At 41.1% G+C, this 21,018-nt stretch overlaps 1 protein-coding gene across 1 annotated transcript; it reads left to right on the top strand.

Moving 5' to 3' along the window:
- The first annotated feature begins 2,270 nt into the window (after positions 1–2,270).
- Positions 2,271–15,769, top strand: stk17al (serine/threonine kinase 17a like). Its single transcript, XM_067477516.1, has 7 exons — positions 2,271–2,622; positions 5,824–6,036; positions 10,376–10,520; positions 11,319–11,445; positions 11,549–11,597; positions 11,920–12,099; positions 12,864–15,769. Exons 1-7 carry the CDS (start codon positions 2,528–2,530, stop codon positions 13,153–13,155), a joined length of 1,101 nt encoding a protein of 366 aa, XP_067333617.1. The 5' UTR covers positions 2,271–2,527; the 3' UTR covers positions 13,156–15,769.
- Positions 15,770–21,018: the final 5,249 nt, after the last annotated feature.

Raw genomic sequence — 21,018 nt, 5'->3', positions numbered from 1 at the left:
CGTCCCTCACCCCCTTCCCTTTTTTACACACCAACGGGTGACAAAAATGAGAGGAGAAAAAGAACATCTTTGAAAATGAGGACAAAAGACTATCTGTCTCTCTAACACTTCTACCCAAGGAAACCATAACAGAGCATAATAGTGTACTTTTACCCTGATCCTGCAATGGTCACCTCCTTTGCCTCCCGCCCCCCACCCCACAGCCTTATTCCTCCTTTGGTTCTGCAACTCTTTAGTGTGTGCAACCTGCAAGGGGTTGAGGTACCTGCTTCCACAGAGGCAAACGATGCATGTTCCCTAGGTCATGGTCAGACTCATATTTATGCTAGCTAAACTGTAGGCTGGCGGTTTGCTAAATATTTTCATTAGGCCTCTAGCAGCCGGTTGGAGTTCTTTACTAACGTAGCTCATCTGAACTCTGAACTCCAGCTTTAATGGAAGGACTGGCAGAGAAAAGGGGTCAAGGCTTCACTTAGACTTAAGGTAACAATTTGAGGAGGCGTAACAGGTTATGTAACCCGAGGAATGTTCACTCTCAATAGATCTCTTTTAGCTCAGCTGCTGTTTGTGGCAACAAAATTACCTTTGGCGTGGTTACATTGAACAAATCCTGCTCTGTGTGCTAGCTAACAGCTATGTAGGGCATCTGACCAACCACTAGCAATGTGCCCCACTATGGGCCATTTGCTTCACTCCTTTCTTTAATCCCCTGAAGGCAGCACGCAGACACAACTTGACGAATATTATGTGGTCTCTCCCTTCCTCATGTGCTACTAATTGTTACTTATTAACAACTAATTCTAACTAATTAGTTGATCGATTTTTCATATTTTATATGCTGCAGGTTTGTAGATTAGAAATATATCACAATTGGCTGGTGAGGTCAGTAACTGAAGCCAAAACCACAGCCTCCACCACCAGTTCTTCCATTCTCCCATACTGACTTTCAGCTGAGGAAGATTTGCACCTACCCCTGGGGCCAGCAGTCCAGGACTGAATTTTGATGATGGTGATGACATGGTTTAAGGTGAGGGTCAGGGTTAGGGTAGGGTTGGGGTTAGTTAAGTATTGGTTACGGTTAAGTTTGGGGTAAGACTTCAAAAATGATGGAAAGAGGGTCATAAAAACAAATGAGTGTGTGTGATTCTCTGTATACCTAGGGTCAGTCCAGGCCTTGGCCTTGGTAACAGCTTTACAGATTCAGCTCCTGGAGCTTAGGTGACATATTTCCCGGGGAGTCCAGGTCATCGTCACACAGGCCCAATCTGCAGGCCATGAATACCAGGACCAACATTTCCTCATTGGCTTCCTTTTATACACTTAATTCTGACTACAGGCTTACTTGTAATCGTTCACTTTCTTTTTCATTTGAATCAGTTGTACAGGACCTGCACTGGACTTTCCTGCAGCTGAGTTGTCCAATGGGATGATTTGAATTCTTTTTTGATGACACCTATTAAATGGGAAGAAAACCAACTTTCCCAGAGATCAGAGAACGAACCTGTGCGGAAAGCTCTCGTCCCCTGAGGGCAATTTCATATTCACGACTTAAGGGTTCTGTAAGACAAAGTGTCACTTGTAGCACAGACAAAGCAGCAGGAAATTCATGTAAAAGTCGTTCTGACAATCAAAGAGAAACTTTCTGTTTCTTTTCAAGCTCATGTTTAGAGTATCTACAGAGCCTTTATGTGTGGACACCTGGAACTCAATTGATTAAGGTAATCATGAAATAACTTAGATTAATGGGATTTAAACACTTATGAACTAATCACTACCTGCTGATTTATTCTTTTCTCCAGTAACTTCTTATTATCTGCTATAGTCCTACATCAAAAGCTACTCAGGAATTACTCCTCAGTGATTGAGTATCAGGAGGGTTTGTGTGTGTTTCCCTGCATGGCACTGTAGTGTTACAGCAAACACATCACCTCTTCCTATCACATTGTTGTTTTTATCTGCACTTTAAGGCAGACAAATGTCTACAAGTTTGAACTGACGTTTTATCTAAAAACTGGATTTTGTGCGCAGGAGGTTTTCACCTCCTTATATCGAATGTGGAATAGTTGTCATACCTGACTTATCTTAAGTATCCTAATAACTGAAACTTGTGATAAATGTATTTGCTTTTGTTGTACAGCGGCACAACTGAACTCCTGTCACATGAACGCAGCACTTCAGCGCATTCATTGGTTTCCACAGCTGAGCGTCACGGCGGAGGGGCGGGCTCTGACGAGGAGTTTATTGTCAGGAATGTGTAGTAGCACTCAAACTAATTTACCGCACTGAGCGCACTGCAGTCCTGCAGGGCATCTTCCTGTCGTTTGGGACGCGCTTCACCTGGATTATCTCCTGCTTGTTTGGCACAGGTGCTGTTAGCCCTAATCGAGTTTTTTTTTATCATGCTAGTTTTTACTTGACCGGATTAGAAATTGTCTTTGTTGTATTTTTTATTTTTGTTTTTTTTTTTTTTGGAAGAAGAAGAAATTGTTTTCCTTCAGGCACGACTTCAGTGCCAGATTCAGCAAAAATGAGCAAAAACGGAATGGCGACTAAAATCCACACGAGGATAAGAACTGACCCGTTCACAGCCACCTACGAGTTGGTCGCCAAAGAACTGGGCAGGTGAGTTGGTTTGTCGCGTGAGTGGTTTTCCTGCATTCATTGAAAACTAATCTGCGTGCTTTCTGGCTGGATTATACCACAATATTTTAATGAGATTATGTAAATCGGTTAATCATATTAGCTTTACTCTCTGCACGTGTTAATGAAAAACATTTGTTTATTGAACATTTCCAATCCCGCTTCCATCCCGGGGCTGAAGACTAGTTTGGCACCTTGAAAGCGTAGCGGTAATAAAGCGCTTTCTTGCGTCTTGGCTAAAAACGTTTAAAGACTGATGGATTTTGCACGCACACACGCGCGCAAACACACACACAAAGATTAGTTATTTGATGGCACTGTGCACTTAATGGTAATTTAATTAAAACCTTTAAACTCCATTACCTGTGCTATTCTATTGATGTGTTCTACTACGTTTTCCCCACTCAATCTCTGCTCATGTGTGGGCGACACCTCAGGAGTCTGCAGCTCAACTTTAATAATACTTTGGGGTCATATTTTCAATGTAGCATAATATTCAAAGAGTGATGTTAAGTGGAAAAAAGTAAAATGAGCAAACGGGGAAACCTATGTTTTTAAGATCTTTACCACAAACTTGAGTATTGGCTGTTTGGTAATATCTACCCATATATCAAAATTTGGGCCAAATATCCACATTCAGTCACTTTTCAGTGTTCAGCCAAATGTGTTTTGTGGGTCACACTGATGCAGTGACTGATGTGTGGATCTGGGACATTGAAGTGCACATTCCAGTGCTATTTAAGTGGGAATTTCCCATTATGCCAGACAATAATGACTTTCTCCAGAAAGAAGTCTGAATTTAGATGAGGAACCACAGTGGACTTTTGGGGCTCCACTTCATGCAACAGCTGTTTAATTTCCACTTGTGCTAAGTCTGCATCTGTTGCTGTAACTCCAATTTTGACTTTTAAGTTTGCTCCTCTGTGGTGTGACAGGCAGCCAGTTGTCCTCTTCAGACACCCTGTGGCAGCCTGGGACAGCAGCCAAGACCTAGGAGGGGTTAGCCTATGAAGTATGGGCTTCAGTAGCCTATAAACACGTCCCTCTCCCTCCCTTCACCCTTACCTCGACCTTTCATCATCATTTTAAGAGTCCGAACCACCAACATCCAGAGATTAGACCTCATAAGCTCAGGAATGTTAGGATCAGCCACAGTATATAGCCTGTACATTAGGAGGGATTTTGACCATATTAAACCTGAAATTCCCAAAGTTGAATTAAGTTAAATGTTGAAAGAAGCAGAAAGGCTTGTTGGCATTAGTTTCAAAGCCTTGTCATCATCAAGCTTTGCATAATGAATTTTGGTCGCCTGCAGAACTGTGCACAACAAAATGTTGCGGTCAATTCGAAGGCAGGAAGAGGAACTGAGCCTGTCTGTGAAACAGGCAAATGAAAGCTGTGAGAGCTGTCATTTCTCATTACACTTCAGTCATGAGTCAGTGCCCCACTGGGAAAGACAAAAGCAGGCAGACTCCACAGGAAACCAGTTTCTCAATCAAATTATCACCATCCCCAGAGCTGGAGAGAAGTTAGTTGTTTTTTTTTGTGTGTTTGTGTCACAAAAAAAGTTGATGATTGATGACAGTCTATTTCAGACAAATTGTACAGAGGATAACCCCACAAATGAGCTGTTTGATTTGCACAACTCTTCTTTTTTTATTTAATAATTTGATCCAGACAGGATGTTTGAGAATTGTTCATTAGTGTCAGACATTGGTTGAGAGTTTTTTCTACTGTAGAAGACCATTTGGTTTGGAGGGGGTAAAATATGACATGAAACCAGTGCGGTGTTCTGTGTAGGTTCTGTGCATCTGTCTAGTGACATGGCAGAGTGTGTATATGTCTGGCTGAAAGATGGCTGTGTTTATAAACCTCTGACCTCTTGTCAGCCTTTGAAAAGGCCTCTTGTTGCATCTTTCTGTGGCCAGCGGTCATTCCTTCTCCTTCTATATGTAGTTCCCAGCCCACACTGATGTGCTCTGAACTTGGCTAATTAAGGATGAAAAGGCTTGTGACGGCTTTTGCCTTTTCACTCTGAACAATTAGTTGTCACTTCTCTGCAAGAGTAGGAAATGGCAAAAGAGTAGGGACAAGCCTCACAGTAGTCGGGGTGGTAGCCAAAACAGTACCAGGCTCCGGCCAGAACAGTTGCCGTCTTGGTCTGCAGCACTGGAGTAACACTACTGTATGTGGGAAAATGACACCATGCTGACTGGACTTCGCTGACTTGCTGACCTCATTTAGAGTCTTCCCAGTCCAGTCATCTTTTCACATCTTTCTGCAGTGTAGCTGCACTGTGTTGCTCATTAAAACACTGAGATGTTAGTTACGACACAGATGTCTGCTATCTGCTCTCCATGTTGCCATGCTCAGGCTCCCCCCCACCCACCCATTTTTGCCTGGCCTACCCAGCCACGGTCAGGTGGGTGGTCTTGGTCTCGGCTGCTGTGTTAGCCCACTGGTCAGCTTTTGTGCGACTGTCAAAGGAGAAGCAGGCTCTGGCCAAGGGTCTGGTCGGAGGCGTCAACTCAAACCCATTTGTCCGTGTTTCTGTCAGCTGTGAAGAAAAGAAAGCAGACAAGGGATCATTATTATGGATGGACAACTGGAGATTGTGGTCAGCTTGACACAGATAGACAATTGTACACATCGGACATCCTGCCAGCACCCACGGCCGACCGCTGACAACCGTTATGAATCGGTGTATAAAGAGAAAAATGAATGGTTGTGAAATTACTGTAGTATTATCGCATCTCTGTGTTCTTACTTATGTATGTAATGTGGCCTTATCATGTCCCTGCCCAAAAACTGCCACCCTTATCTGCCTCCTGTCAGACCCTCCTGAAGACTAAAGGAAAAGGAGGAGAAACGGGGGAAGTTTCTGCCAAATGTCTAATGACGCCTTCTAAGCGGAGCATATCAGTGGTCAATAGCAGTGTCTGTATTTTCAAATGATGCCACTTGGCCTTATCTCTCCAATTTTCACCTCATAGCGGTTTAACTGTCATGATATATGTTTAGTAATTTTAGCCTTTCATTTGCTGCAGTTTAAATAACTTAAATTCAATTTCAGCTTTTTGGATACAGAACTGAACAATCTCTGACCAAATGTATTTGAAAAACCAATAATGTGGTTGTGATCTTTTTTCGCTAATCACTCTCTCTCCCCTCTTTGTTTGCCAGGGGAAAGTTTGCTGTGGTGAAGAAGTGCATTGACAAGGCAACGGGGAAGCAGTACGCTGCCAAGTTCCTGCGAAAGCGGCGGAAGGGCGAGGACTGCCGCATGGACGTCTTCAATGAGATTGCCGTGCTTGAGTCAGCCAAGTCAAACCCTTATGTGGTGGCACTGCATGAAGTCTATGAAACCAACACAGAAATCATCCTTGTTCTGGAATGGTAAGACATTATGGAACGAACACTGATTTCTGTGTTGCATCTCAGCAGCCTCACCTGTCACTTTACACTCCCACATCATTGCACTGATATGAGTCAAACATGATCATGGTCATTTAGAGACCTTTTAAACTCTCCTCACTTCCTTGGAATTTGGACAATGCCAGGAAGACTGGAATGAGAATATTAGGTTCTCAATCATCAGAAATTTCTTATATTTACATCTCCTGTAAAATATCTTTGTATGCGCGCATATTTTCCCCAAACAAACAACAAAAGAAATGCACTGCCTGTTACATAGATATGAATGAATAGTTAAGATTTAATGGGCAGTGTGTGTTTTTTTTTTTTTTCCCCAACATGAACTGTTTGTTTGAGGGAAACCTCGCAATAAATCTGAAATACACGTCATGCAACATCCGGCCTTTTACATGACATGATTATCAGTGCTTCTGGGTTTTTATGCAACTTGATCTGACGTAAAAACAAACAAAAAAACCTTTAACTTCCTGGATGTTGCTGCCATGTGCAAGTTCCTGAGAATAAAGCAGCATGTTAATCAAGTTTCTCTCACACACTTACATACATGCATACTTTTGTGAAATTCACAGCCTTGCACTAATGTGAGATGAACTCTGCCTTAAAAGGAAATTCAGTCTCTGTGTGGTTTGTTGCTCGTCTCAACATAGCCCAATGCTTCAGTCTCATTACGCTAAACGGCTGTCACAAACTGTCTCTTGTGGCCCAATACGGCAAAGCCGCACCACTTACCATCATTTTCACACCACAAGTATGGTGCTGTTTTGCCACAAATAAGTCAGTTAAACCCTACTTTGAGAACATTTTTCTCAGAATGGATAGTGTATTGATGTTAAATATGCAGGTGAGCTGGCTGAGTCGACACAACAAGGTCATCCAGGCCTCTCTGTTCATGATCTGTTGTAAAGGGAAAGGATGTAGTAGCATCTAGTTAGTGTCCTCTTATTGCTTTGTGATATTTGGAAAGGACGAATAACATGAAACACGACAATTATGCTTGAGCCACGTTTCCCTGACCCTGTTCCTAAAGTGGTCACTATTAATGCAGGAAACCCTCTCCTTGCTAGTCATCCCCAACCCAGACATTGAAATGCCTCTGCAGAACAAAAGCCGCTCTATGGAGGGAGGGGGGTGGCTGTATGACCCCTGACTGATGTCTGAAAGGGGAAGTATCACCACAGGTCACCACTGCATGCCTGCAGAGAAAACATAGCAGGAGGTCAGCCGGCACCAGTCCACAGTTGCACCGTGGCTGCCCAAGGGAGCTGCACACAGGGTATTTGAGCATTTAATCAAACAACCGACACCATATTTTAGCACTTAAAGAGGGGTTAACATGTCAGCTCCTGCTTTTGTCAGTTATTATCGGGATTTGTCCTAAAAGCTGCAGCAGCTCTCACAGTGAGACCCTTGGCTGCTGAAAGCTGCATCTGTAAACTGCCTGACCTCAGCATGAGTTTCAAGAATTGCAAACCATTTTCCATTTCCTGTTGGTTTAGATGTAAGCAGCAAGCGAGGCTCCCTAAAGACGCCCACACTCACACTGGTATAAAGTGTTATGCGCACAGTAATACACACTCACACAAGCACACGCTTCTCGTAGCCACAACCACATCCTTGGTAATGTCAGAGAAATGCAAGCGAGAAGTTGAATTCGAATCATCGTTCGAAGTGGAGCTCCAGCATGCGTCAGTACCACAGAAAGCCTCAGTGTAATGACTAGTTAGACAGATGGTCACTTTGATGAAAAATGATCGTGCATCACCTCTGAAACTTAATGCACAGTAGCTAAAAATGGTTATGATGATGAATTCATCACACAGCATAGTTAGTTTTTTTAAATATTCTGCTTTTTTCAGCCATACTAAAGATTACTGTGAGATTTTTAATTTATTTAGGCAGTAAGTTTGAGATCACATCTATGTCTTAATCTACAAGCAAACAAATTTTTATCCCTTTTTTTTTTTAAACATCAGATGCGCCTTTTAATTTAACATTTAATGTTAAGCTTTCATTGTGTATTGCTTCACATACACTATACTTTTACATAATTTGACACGTGATTATGACATAACTTAAATTTCATAAAATATTTTCCAATTCCTACTTTGACTGGAGAGAAATGGTATGTTTACTATGTTATATGTAACGTTACCCAGAGCCCTAGTGACCTCACCAGGCTTTAATTGGCCTTTAGTTAAGAAGTGCGGTCCAGAAAACCCAGCCAACAAATAGGTTAGACTTGTGAAAAATGGTGGATGAGGTGATGTCAGTGAGCACCTGGCTGGTCAGCCAAGAGGGACTTTGACCAAATAAAACGACTTAAAAGAGAATAATTTGCTTTACTAAATAATTATACTAGAATATTTTTTGCCTATTTCCTGCTTAATCCTTTGTTTTGACACAGAGGGTCTAGTTGCCAATTCTGTTTTTCAGAAGGTCATTTAGTTTTACATGGTCATTCACTTGCTCTTGTTGGTTACACTGGGTTTATTCTTGTGGAGCAGTGTAGGGGAGGATGCCCTCCTACACACTGGAGTAGGGCTGAGTACTTTAACTCAAGAGCACAGAGACAATATTTGGACTTCAGGGAAGTATCGGATCATTCTTAAGTGCTTGGCCAGAATTTGTGCAGTCCATTGAACTTAAACAAGATGATCTTTGTCGAGATTTTGCATTCTTTCTGGTGCTTGACAGCTTAATAAAGTTATAGAAAATCTTTCCCATGTCATACCTTTAATTGTTCAGACAGGCACTGTAAATGCTTATAAATCAACTCCATGTTATGTTGACAGATTCCAGCTCATTCTCACTACAATATCAACTTGGTAACATGCACATTCTTTTCTATTGTAGTTTTCAGGAAAATCCAAATCAAAAATGTCCGTCAAACCACACTCATTTCTTCCATTTCCTCTCCCTAATAAAAACCGTAACACTGGGCTTGTTTGCGTTTCGTGTACATGTGCACATTAGTGTAAACAGAGAGCTGAGTCCCCACTGCTATTAAGCCCTTGGGGGTTGGTAGGTGGGCTTGAGCAGGTTATGTGGTAGGTCAAGCATCTTTTGCTATGAGAAAAGAAAAAAAACTATAGATTATAGAAACCATTGACGGATATCTTCAAAATCCAACAAAACATGGATGCTGTTTTTACAGCTGAGGATAGTATAAATGCAGGTTTAGCAGGCTAACGGGGGATTTAGCGACGCTGGTTATGTAACTGACATGCCCAGGGCCCGGTCATAAAGTTTTTTCCTCCGAAGATGAGAAGCATGTGTGCCATCTAAATCCCCCCACACATGGTTCTAGTTTTTTTTTTTGTGGGGGGTGAACTGTCAGCTGCAGGCAGTGATCTGACTGACTGGAGCATCCAGTATAAATCCACCATGTCTCCACTTTACTTAACCTTGTTACACAAGGCTAGGCAGGAATCTGTTTGAATGTTTTTCCTACAGACAAATGGGGGAGGGAAAAATGTCACCATTTAGTTTTTTTATATATATATATATATATATATATATATATATATATATATATATATATATATATATATATATATATATATATATATATATATATATATATATATATATATATATATATATAATTAGTTTTTAGTAAATGACCAAATACTACAGACACTGAGGCTCATATAGTAAAGTATGATTGCCAGCCTAATAATACAGTGTCACCATTTATGTACAGAATCTTGTCTATTTTCAGCTTAAGATTTGTTCCATTCTATTTACAGTAAGAAAGTTAAGAGAGTTTCCACAGTTTTGATTTAGTGCTTTAACTCAATATATCAGCCTGTATAAAGCCTTATCTCACCCTGGTAAGAGCTGATATGGCCATTCTTATCTCGGGTAATATATCTGAAATAGGGAAAGTACATGCAGAGGCAGGGAATCAAAAGCTATACAGATCCATATTGGACTCACACACAGTGTGTAGATGTGGATGGACTTTTCCCTCCAACTCAAAGTACACTAATGAGGAGATGGACTGTTGCATCATTTTTTTTTCCTTAAAAGTGGAAATGACTTTAGATTTGTTTACTAAAATTACACTAATGGGATTGCTTGGAATTTGCAATCGTCAACTCGTGCAATTCAAACAGAGAGGAAGGGCGTATTTGTACAGTTTAAAGCACAATTTATTATGAGAAGTTAACATGAATAATCAAACATTGTAAGTATGCCAAACTAAACTCCACAGAGAGGCTTTTCATGTCCAGTTATTTTCTCCAAATCGCAGCCATGTTTTGTTTTCTAAGTTTTCTTTCCTGTGCTTTACTTGCAGTGCCGCTGGTGGCGAAATCTTCAACCAATGTGTTGCTGATAACGATGAAGCCTTCACAGAGAAAGATGTGATCCGACTGGCCAGGCAGATCCTGACAGGAGTGGCCTTCCTGCATCGAAACAATGTGGTGCATCTGGATCTGAAAGTAAGCCTGTTGAAAGATTATATGACAATATAGGGCAGCATATCGCCTCGAGTGAGAGATATGATTTCTCTTATGCAACCACAGCTCATTCAGTGGGTCACATCTCTGTTCCCACAAGCAATCAATCTGTAAAAGAACCTCAATGAACTCATCATGTTTGCTTTAATGGGCCCAGAGGTAATAAGGCAGTCATCATCGGGGTGGTCTCTTTATCAAAGTATCTTAGAACATTCACTAAGCATCTGGTTTCTTATTACATGTTATACAATTCTTTTCACGGTGAACAGGTGAGAAAAAAACTGTCTTGATTAATAATTTTAAATAAACAGAATCCATGACTGTTGCTTTAAAACATTCTGTTTACCATATGGCGACGATGAGTGTTTCCAGAGTTGAATCTTAAACCCTCTTCAGCTGTGGTTTGATAGCCACCCAGGTCTGATATTTGGCCTGTCTTCTCCTCTTGTGTTTGTCTCAAATGCTCCAGCCAGCAGCCTGACCAAGAATTAAGCCCAGTCATACGCACGCCACAGTATTTGCACATACTTAAGAGGCATCTAAGTGGCTGGCAGGAAAATCCTACCTGTGTTCAGTCTTGTCTGATAGGCTAAGTGAATGATCAGAGCTCAGAGGACCCTAGACCCGGTATCCACAATGGAAAAGCTACTTCAGATTCTTTGATTTATTCACACAGCCATGTAGTTATTGACCTCAGATGTGATATTGCAGGCTTCTTGAATAATCATTAGCGCTTATGTAGCATACATCAGTTTTAATCTGGGTGTGCATCCTCTCCAGCCCCAGAACATCTTGCTGACCAGTGCCAGACCCCTGGGGGACATTCGTATTGTGGACTTTGGCTTATCAAGACACATGGACAGCATCACAGAAGTCCGGGAGATCCTGGGTACCCCAGAGTATGTGGGTGAGTATTGCTTGCAGCCCTTGATTATCCAGCATCACCTCTGTCTTTTCAATTTGAGTGTCATTTATTAGAAGTAAAATGTGGCCATGTGTTTCTGTTGCAGCACCAGAGATCCTGAACTATGAACCCATTAGCACTGCAACAGACATGTGGTGAGTCTGCCATTCTATTTCATAAGACTATTTCCACCCATTTTAGTGGATGCTGTGCAGAACTCATTTGCTCTGGGCTTTATATTTGTGACATATTCAGAACAGTGACATCACCTCAATAAAGTCTTATATCCAGACCTTTGACCACATCATCATCTTTTCTTCAGACTTGTGGTTAATTAATGACTAACTGCAGAATACTGCATGATGGGCAAATCTGCTGTGCTACAGTGTGTCACAAAATAGTGTTTCTTATAAAGATGACAAATTACATGATGCGCTTCCCTTTTTTTTTTTCTTTTTTTTTTTCCCCATCTGTCAGGAGTATTGGAGTCCTGACCTACGTCATGCTGACAGGCGAGTCTCCCTTTCTGGGTGACAACAAACAGGAGACGTTTCTCAACATCTCCCAGGTCAACGTAGACTACTCACAAGACACATTTGAGGGGATCTCCTCCCTGGCTATTGACTTCATCAAGTCATTGTTGGTTAAAAACCCCAGGTGAGCCTGATTGCAGTAAAGATGAAGATGATGAGATGTTCTGATTATGGCTAAAACTGCAAACTTTCCATCGGCAACAATTTAATCTGAATTACACAAAAAGGATGTGAGTCAGGTTCATACCGGCACGGAAGTACATCCTTCTAAATGGGGCTTTAAAGTGTGTGTGGTAACGAGATTTACGTCATTCAAGCTGAAACCCATTTCCTTTCTTGCAAAATGTGGTTGTAGGTTGACCTTCATTTAAAAAAATAAAAATATGTTTGTATCTTTGTTTTGACATTACAGCTCATGTGTTCAGTGTAATGTCGCTATGTTGATAAAGAGAATGTTCTAAGATGATTTCCAAGTGTAACCATTTTAGTGATGAACTTGTATCAAACCCTTAATCTGATGGAGAGATCCAGCTTTGAACCCATAATTTGTCGCCACTTTTTATTGATGAAAAGTAGGAGCAGCCTCAGTCTCACATCCACAGCCAGTGCGTAGCATTTAATTGGGGGAGATTAGTGGTGGCGTTGGAAAAAGTGAAAGATTCCTCCGTGTGTGAGTAATCAGTGAAGGATGAAGGGGAAAATCTCGAGTAAAAAGTGGATTTTTATTTATTTATTTTTTTGTGGTTTTTCAAACTCAAATGTTGAAAAGGAATATGGCCAACGTTGGTGAGAGATTGATTGAAACAGAAGATCCAGGCAGTGCATTGGTTATGTAAACTCTTTGGGAATTTCCATTTATCCACAGTGGTTTTGTGTTTGTATGTGCAGGAAGAGAGCCACGGCAGAAGAATGCCTCGACCACCCCTGGCTGAACCTGCTCCCCCATCCCCACTCGCACCCGCACCTCCACAGCACGTCAGCCTCCTCCTTGGATGAGCCGGAGACAAGCCAGTCAGAGTCGGAACCCGAGAGCCCGGCACCCTCCCCTGACCTGGACTTGATCGAGTCATACCTCACTTGCCCAGGCCAAGGTGAGCTGAAGACTGGCCGAGATGCCTTCTCCTTCAGCGAGCCCCCCTTTCCCACACGACCCGAAATAAAGCAGGAGCTGATGTGCTGAATGACGTTTCACAGGTGGTGAGAGACTGTAGAAACTTAACCTCCACAAAGCAGATGCTGAAAGCCAGTGAGCCTGCAGCTTCTTGGTCTTGATCGGACTCAGGGCCGTGCTATATGGATGCTGTATGCCTGCTGCTTTTACTGCTGTGACGTCTGTGAGCTGGGCTGTGTGTCGTTTGATACCTCTGCTTGTGTGTGAATAATGCTCTGCACCGTGCTGCTTTTTGAGGGCACGGGGAGGATGGGGAGAGCAATGAAGGTGCAGGAGAAAAAAGTTGGAGAAGACACACAAGGACTGTGTCGCAGGACTGCACTGCTGCCTTAAAAGTGACAGAACTGAACTTGGCTCAGCTCAACACTGTTACTAGTTCACCCGTGCACACACACTGGTTTCTCTTTTCATGCAATTAGTCTTTTGACCTAGGGGGAGGCAGCGTCCTGCTTCTTTGGGAAATGATTTCACTGTGTCCCCTCATCAAAACAAGTTATGCTTCAGCTGACCCAGACATATCTTCTGTGAGGAGTTTTACTGAAGGAAGTAAAGGGTTTTGACAGTTGGTTAAACTTAACAAAGGAACTAATGTAAAACACAGTGCCTATGCCGAAACTAGACCTTAATTATTCCACTGTTTAAAAAGTTTATTTATGCGTTTGTTATACCACTTCAGCTCCTTAAATAAAGCCACATCAATGCCTGCATTTAAGATGGATATGGTAGCATTCTTCTTTTTTTAGGACAATCTTGAGCACTTTTTTATTTTGTTATTGTTCTTTTGAGTAATTGTATAAAAAAACCAAAGGCTCATCAAGCACAGTTAGCTTTCACACGATGTACTGTACATATTACTATCTCCACAACTCACTGTCTTTGTCATGTCATGTGCCACTTTTTCAACCTCACTTCTGTATTAATGTCGGAGTTAAGGTATTAAGGTTTCTTCTGTTTTGTTGGCTATTGCACAAGTTGCACAAGTTGTTGTTTTTGTTTTTTTTGTTGTTGTTGTTTTTGTAATTAACTGCTAGGTTGCTACTAGAGTTCCTGCTCTTTAAATATGGGGAAAAGAGCAGTCACGAAAACAGGGGGGAAAGGCAGGTGTTAAAACCAGTAGTTCAGTTTCGTTCTTAGAATTGTAACAGCTGAACAGTGACAGTTCAGTTTCGTTGTTAGCATTGTAACAGATGAACAGTGACAAAGGCCAACTGAAGAGCCCAGATTTGTAAAAATACAGTCACATCAGCATTTGAACGCTGACACTTGTCGTCTTGGTTGGCTCTGTAAGCCTCCACAGTGGATTTGAAATTATTGACATAATTTAAGGGTTTGTCAAAAACCTATTGTGCGAAATCATGTAGGTATTAAAACCATTTTCATACGATTCCAGGGTCTCAGAGGTAAATGGACAAACTAACATAATCCTAAATTAAATTGGATGTTTAGTCAGTAACTCAAATCTGACCCTCTACTCTGTAAGGCCATTACTACTGCTGTATTCAGTCAGTGTGTTCAGGTCAAGTGATTGAAAGGCCATGGCAGAAGTTTGACTGTTCCATTGTCTTTGTCACTCAGCTTAGTGAAGACGCATCCTCTGCATTTTGAAGCACATGACCGAACGTGATCAAATTTATAAAGCCCCAAACACTTCAGAATTTATCCTGCTGTTTTTACAGCAGTCACATCTCCAATGGTGATGAGGAAGCAGTTCCTTTTGGCAGACATAGCCCCCTTCACCATACTCTTTACTTTGCATCTCTCTGTTTGGAGCATGTTGTTTCCGAACTGACCTTGTTTTTTTGCAAAGTCTAATTTGGCCTTCCTGTTTTGGTTTTCTAGTTGACACCTTGTACTAAACTCTTTATAGGTCTTCTCCTGTTTGTCTACTTTCACACACATAGTTCTACCTCTGCTGGGGTGTTCCATTTTTAGTGACAGTTTGTTTTTGTTTTTAATTCGAAACCAAATTTAATGATTTCAAACTTAACACCTAACATCAACTCTGTAACTTTTATGTGCTTTCTTCTAAATCAGCTAACCAGTGTATAACACACACCTGACCATAGAGCAGCTCAGGAGCCTACTGTCCAATTACATTTGAGCCCCTATATCTGAATGTCTGTGTATTGCTACATGGAAAAATGACTTACTAAACTGGCAGTCTACACTTGAACATCTTGATTCATTGTGGAAAGCTTCTTCAGAGCCAACATGATCAAATCTGTCACTGTTTAAATTCTCATGAACCTCACTGTGTGATACTTGCCTTCAGATGTCCGGGAGCAGAGAGATAAGAATTTTTCAAAAAATAACTGAGTTGTATATTATGAGTTAGTATTAAGATTAATTTGTAAACATATTTTTTTTAACCAATGTATGAATGTTAACATTATTGTATCATGTCCTCCTTTTTTTTTTTTTGTATGGTAACTTTTACTTATTTTCTGATACTTTTTGCTCATGAATTTCAGGCAGGTTTGCACTTGTCCTTGTGGACCTAATATTAAAATGAATAAATGTTGATGGCATGCATTGCAAAAATACATGTGCATTTTGTACCAAACTCCTCTGTTTCTGTGTGATTGATTTTCACAATAGCAATAAAATTTTACATTTGCAAACATTAACATTACTGTACTCTGTGCCAGTTGGCAAATGCTACCGAGCCATTTCAACACACCACTAACATATCCTTATTAGCTTGACTGACCGTATACCTTACTACATTTATACAAACCTGCCATGGCAAAATCTATTTGCTCTGCAAACTTAAAAGTATTGCTGAGCAAAGACATTGATCCCCAATAAGATTTGGTCCAAAATCTTAACAGAAAACCTTGACCTGCTTTTTATAAACCAAAATTCAGGATAATGTATACGAATAAAAGAGAGTGCTCAGAGCAAACATTTGAAGTCTGATTTTATTTTGTATTCTTGGGCTGCATGAAACAAAGCTTGTTAACAGCAGCAGGTAGTGGACCCCCAGACAGACCCCTCATTTAAAGCAAACAAATCTGAATCATTCATTAACTCATGAATAGCGGTTCCCAAACTTGTGATTAAGATATTGTATGTATTCTGTTTCTTATTTTACATAGTGCTTATAATGAACAGCTTTGGATGTTTCTGTTTGACTGACGATAAGAGTTCACCTAACTGAGTGGGTGAGTGTGTTTGTCAGATCTCATACAGCAGATAACCTGTGGTTTGTACCTGACTGTGAGTGAAGCAGCTCATTTTCTTCTTAATTTTTCTATTTACAGAAACAGTATAATAAAGAAAATAAAAGTGCTCTCTTGAGCCTGTCTTCCATAAATATCCAGCCAGCTCTCTGAACAGGAAATGCCAGCGTCACACAGTGGAAAGCTTTCCACTATTGAAAAATTTCTGTCTCTTTCTGTCTATCTCATGCACACTCTTGTTCTTGTTTACTTGTGTCAGGTTAAATAACATTCCTGCCTGCCAGTATCCTGAATTCTTGCTTTAATGTGCTCTTCCTCTTGTGGTCGGCACCGGGCCAGTTCAGCACTGCTGTTGCCAATGAGGCTCCCTGCAGGGTCCTGCTCCGGTGGCTCTTGGCTGGACCGACTACTTCCCCTAAAGAAAATCCTGCTGCTACATGGAGCTGAGGAATTCCAGAAATGTTCATAACCAGCCTTGTTCCTTCTTTTCAGACTTCATCCTTTATGCCTCTCTTCCCTTATATCCTCCTTATAGATTGTTTGTTTTCTCAGTGGGAGCTGATCTTGTTTCCACACTGCATATAGACGCGCGCACACACACACACACAGAGTTTTTAAAGTCTTTGATTAAGTGTCTGTTTCTCAGAAGGACTTTCAGGATCAGTTCATGTGACTTTGATTTCTAAGGTGGCCATTAGACCATGATTTAAGACAGATGTGGAGGTAGTTTACGCTGCCTTCTGAATCTGGCTTTGTAGCAAAGAGCACTTGACTCCCACAGATCCAAACAAATACAAAGAGCACACCAAAGCTTATTGTGACATCCAGATAACCTGCTCTCAACAATCACTGTGGACTGAAACCCAAGTCCAGCTTAATGGATTCTGAAAGATATCAGGCAACAAATATTGCTTTTAAGTAGCAGAATGACATTTATCTCCCTTCAGTCTGTGCAACAACAGTAAAAGAAAAGATAACAATAATGGAACAAACACCGACTTTCCTTGCACTATTCTAAACCTGGACTCTAACATGTTTTTGATGTAGACACTCAGCAGCCATTTCATCTCAGACTGATGTCTGTACAGCGTAAAGAGAACTCTGTCATCACCTCCAGCTTTGAACTTTGATCCCTTGTCTGTAAAAAAAAAAACAGAAGCAGGCTTTCCAAATGTAAATGTCTTGGAAAACTGAAAAGGACACATTCTACAAAGTAAAGGTGAATTTACAGCATATATGCCTCCAAAGACTGCTTGAAAGCTGGGTGATATCTTAACTTTGGCTTCCGCCGTGTGCCACTGATGGCTCAGAACCACCGTACAAATATGTGTCATGAAACAGTATCATATGTGAAGGAATTGTCTTCATCGTAGTCTAATGTTTTTGTTATCTGATGAGGATGAAGACACTGTTCAGAGTAGCTGGAAACATCAGAATGATGAATATCACCTTTGAAAGATGTTTCATTTACATCAATGCCACCCACGGTCTGATCAAACATATGACAAGCTAACAGAAATATAGATAAAGGTTTTCCAGTAACATGAGAACTCAAAGCTACCAGCTTTTCAAAATCCTTTTTCTGTTAATCTATTGGTTGAAATCATGCTGTTTATAGCAACAGCTTCTTGATTCCTGAATTAGAATCCATTTAACCAGCAATGCCCAGAGGCCAGTACACAATACAGAGACACTCACAGCTCAGTGGCCTTGAAACTGATGTGGGTTTTGATACCTTGCTCAAAAACACATTAGACAACACGCACTTATTAAAGTTTGCCAGTGCATTTCTAGCTGCTGCCATTAAAGTTCTTTTTTTTCCATCACTGCTAAAAAATGAAAAACGTGTTTCCGATCCCTCCATCCTCCTGACATTTCTGGTTGTCTCTTTCTGTCTTCTCTGAGTATCTGTTTTTTCACTCTTCCTGTCTCTCTTAATCTCAGTATGTCTGCATTTCCCTCACCATTACCACTTTTCTTAGAAGTAGTTCCCCTTGCAATTCACACAATGGGGAAATTCCTTTACACTGATGTTCTTTATTAGACTGCCGTTTTGGAGTAAGTACAAGGCATAAACAATATCTATCCACCGAGGTTTAAAAACCTGCAGCCTCCAGCTGCAAATCTCCCCAACTCTGTTCATCTTTCATTTTCACATTTCACATTGTCTTCTTCATAAATGCAGCCTTCACTTCTTAGGCCAGTGATATTTATTGATTAGATGACTTTGAATGCCTTCATTGTAGCAATGCGCTCAATTAACGTGCAGAAAGCTCTAGCTGCAAACCTATACTATCATTTTTATGATCCACATAAGCAGATGATAAGTTCAAGAGCTGCAGTCTGCTGATGCTGATGAATATGAATATGTCCAGTAAAGTGGACCGTAAGATGATAAAAAACTAGCAAAAGAAGATGAAAACAAGCAAATGTCCTTGCAATGCAGAAGTATTTCATAGAGATATGACCAACCATGACAATACAAAGGCTGACTGAAATTGATTAAAGTTGATTAAATGCATGTTGACCAGGAGAAACAATTTCTTCCCGTGTTCTGGAAATGTGTGCAAAATAAACAGAAGGAGAGAGAGAATTTCCAATGGAGGTGAAACGCTCGTAACTGCTGGTAATATGTTTCTCGTGGTGGTGCATTCATAGCAGCAAGGGAGGCAAATGCCTTTGGTTAAGCTGAGCTATTTATTCCATCCCTGGAAATAGTTGAAGAGTAACAAAAGAATTCCCAACAAAGACTATCACGACCTGATGATGCTGCCTGTTTTGCTCAGTCTGCGGCGACCATGTACTCCCTCAATGTGGGGGCACAACAGGCAAAGAGTGTACTCAGAAAGCCACACAATAGGCACACTCAGCTCAGGGAGAACTTTTCAACTCCAAAGCTGTGTGAGACACCCAACCAAAACAAGGGCTGCTGCTAAGTTTATCCTCACAAAGGTTCAATTTCACTGTGGGTTCATGGAAAGAAACGAAAACACCGTCGGTTCTGTTGTTTGGTTTTGCAGGACCCAGTCCACATGGATGCACACTCACATGTACATAAACTGTAGTTTACACACGGACACACACTCACACACTCTTGCCAGCGTACCCACAGTGAACTCTGCCCCCCGACTCGCTGCAAGTTCAGGTGGGAGTCCAGGTTTTTAGACTGAGAGGGAACAGATTCTGGTGGTCGGGAGCTTTTTGAGCTCCCACACTGCTATGGTACTGAATTAGAGAGCACATGCATTTCTCACACAATCCCCAAAGTCAGCAGAATTCATCCTCTGGGGTCCATGGATGTGTGAACTGAATTTCGTAGCAGTTCATTTAATCATTATTGAAATATTTCAGTCTGGAACAAAGTGATTTGTACTCACACTGGAGAAGTGTTTGTATTGGTTAAAAAAAGGCTTTGTCTGGCAGCTCCTCTTTCATTTTACCAATGTGATGTTTTTGTGTTGGCCGTGTGAGCAGCCACCTGTCAGTGTTATGAGTTTGTAGATGTTGAGATCAAACGAGAAGCAAACACATCATTTTTTGGAACTTGGCAACTTTACAGTGGCTCTTACTGCCTCCAAAAATATTTTCAGGGTTTCCAGGAGCCAGCAATTAATCAAAAAGTCAGCCAGTACACATTTTTATAAGATTCTCACTTTTTTCCCTTGCAGTTCATTTTAAATATTTTCGAGGTTTCTACGTTATGCGTGTTTCTTTCACAGACCTATAGGGATGTGGGCATGTTAGTGAGTTCAACGGTGCCAATGCTTTCATATTGTCTGAGGCTTCCTGATGTAATCTGCACAGTCTTTGTGAAAAATAGGGTCCTGGAAACAATAGCTGAGGGTCAGACAGGTTGTGACATGCTGAGGAACAATGTTATCTGGAGACTCGGTAATAAAACCCCAGTAGTGTGGATTGGTGTGAACCATTTCAGAAGGAGAGGCTTCCGCTGTCCCAGACTGACCTGGGCCTTCTATCGGCCTTATGTAGCAGCTTGTCGGCATAAACACATAATTTCTGTGAGCCCTGATAGCTCCTGGCCTGACAGCTTGTGTCGTCTCCTGACAACAATTTATAGCTTTATTTCTGCCATGTTGCAGGTGACAATAAAAATCAAACACACAGCAGCTTTGGAAGTCAGCAGTGTGTTACAGTACGTATTTTTTAGTACTCAACTTTGGTTCAGAATGAAATATCTTAAAAAACTATTGGACAGATTGCCATTAATTTTGTACAGCACGGATCATGCTCCCAAGAGAATAAATACTGATGAGTGTGTATTTACCCCATACAGGTAAATGTTGGGGTGCTTAACACACTGTCATACATTATTTAAGGCCACAATCATGAAATGTTTGTAGCTCCTTGAACGTACATAGTCCTTGTTTTGTCCACATTAGAATCAAAAAGAAAATATTTCTTTCTGTGAAATATTGTGCATATAAATTAATGATTTAGTTCATGGTGTGAACCAGTGAACAGTACAGTGGCATGAGCTGCATGCTCAGTGATTTTAATAATTTATCAGTGGGTGGAAACAGACGAGACGACAACTGCTACATGCGGAGTACTTTAGAAATGAAGAAAAATTCTTCTCACGAGTCCCCATCCCTCAAGATGCATAAGAGTGAATCCAGATTTCATGCAAATTCATGAAACATTATGTACTTTGGGCTCGTCAGGCTGCTGA

The sequence above is a fragment of the Channa argus genome, chromosome 15 (assembly GCF_033026475.1).
Source record: "Channa argus isolate prfri chromosome 15, Channa argus male v1.0, whole genome shotgun sequence".
NCBI lineage: Eukaryota > Metazoa > Chordata > Actinopteri > Anabantiformes > Channidae > Channa > Channa argus.
The sequence above is the reverse complement of the archived record's forward strand: the minus strand, read 5'-3'. Positions and strand labels throughout refer to the sequence as shown.

Excerpts from the sequence above, each read along its gene's own strand:
- stk17al (XM_067477516.1), top strand. The coding sequence starts at position 2,528 with ATGAGCAAAAACGGAATGGCGACTAAAATCCACACGAGGATAAGAACT. Across the intron at positions 10,521-11,318 it reads TGGTGCATCTGGATCTGAAA|CCCCAGAACATCTTGCTGAC; the intron begins GTAAGCCTGTTG and ends CATCCTCTCCAG. Across the intron at positions 12,100-12,863 it reads TTGTTGGTTAAAAACCCCAG|GAAGAGAGCCACGGCAGAAG; the intron begins GTGAGCCTGATT and ends TTGTATGTGCAG.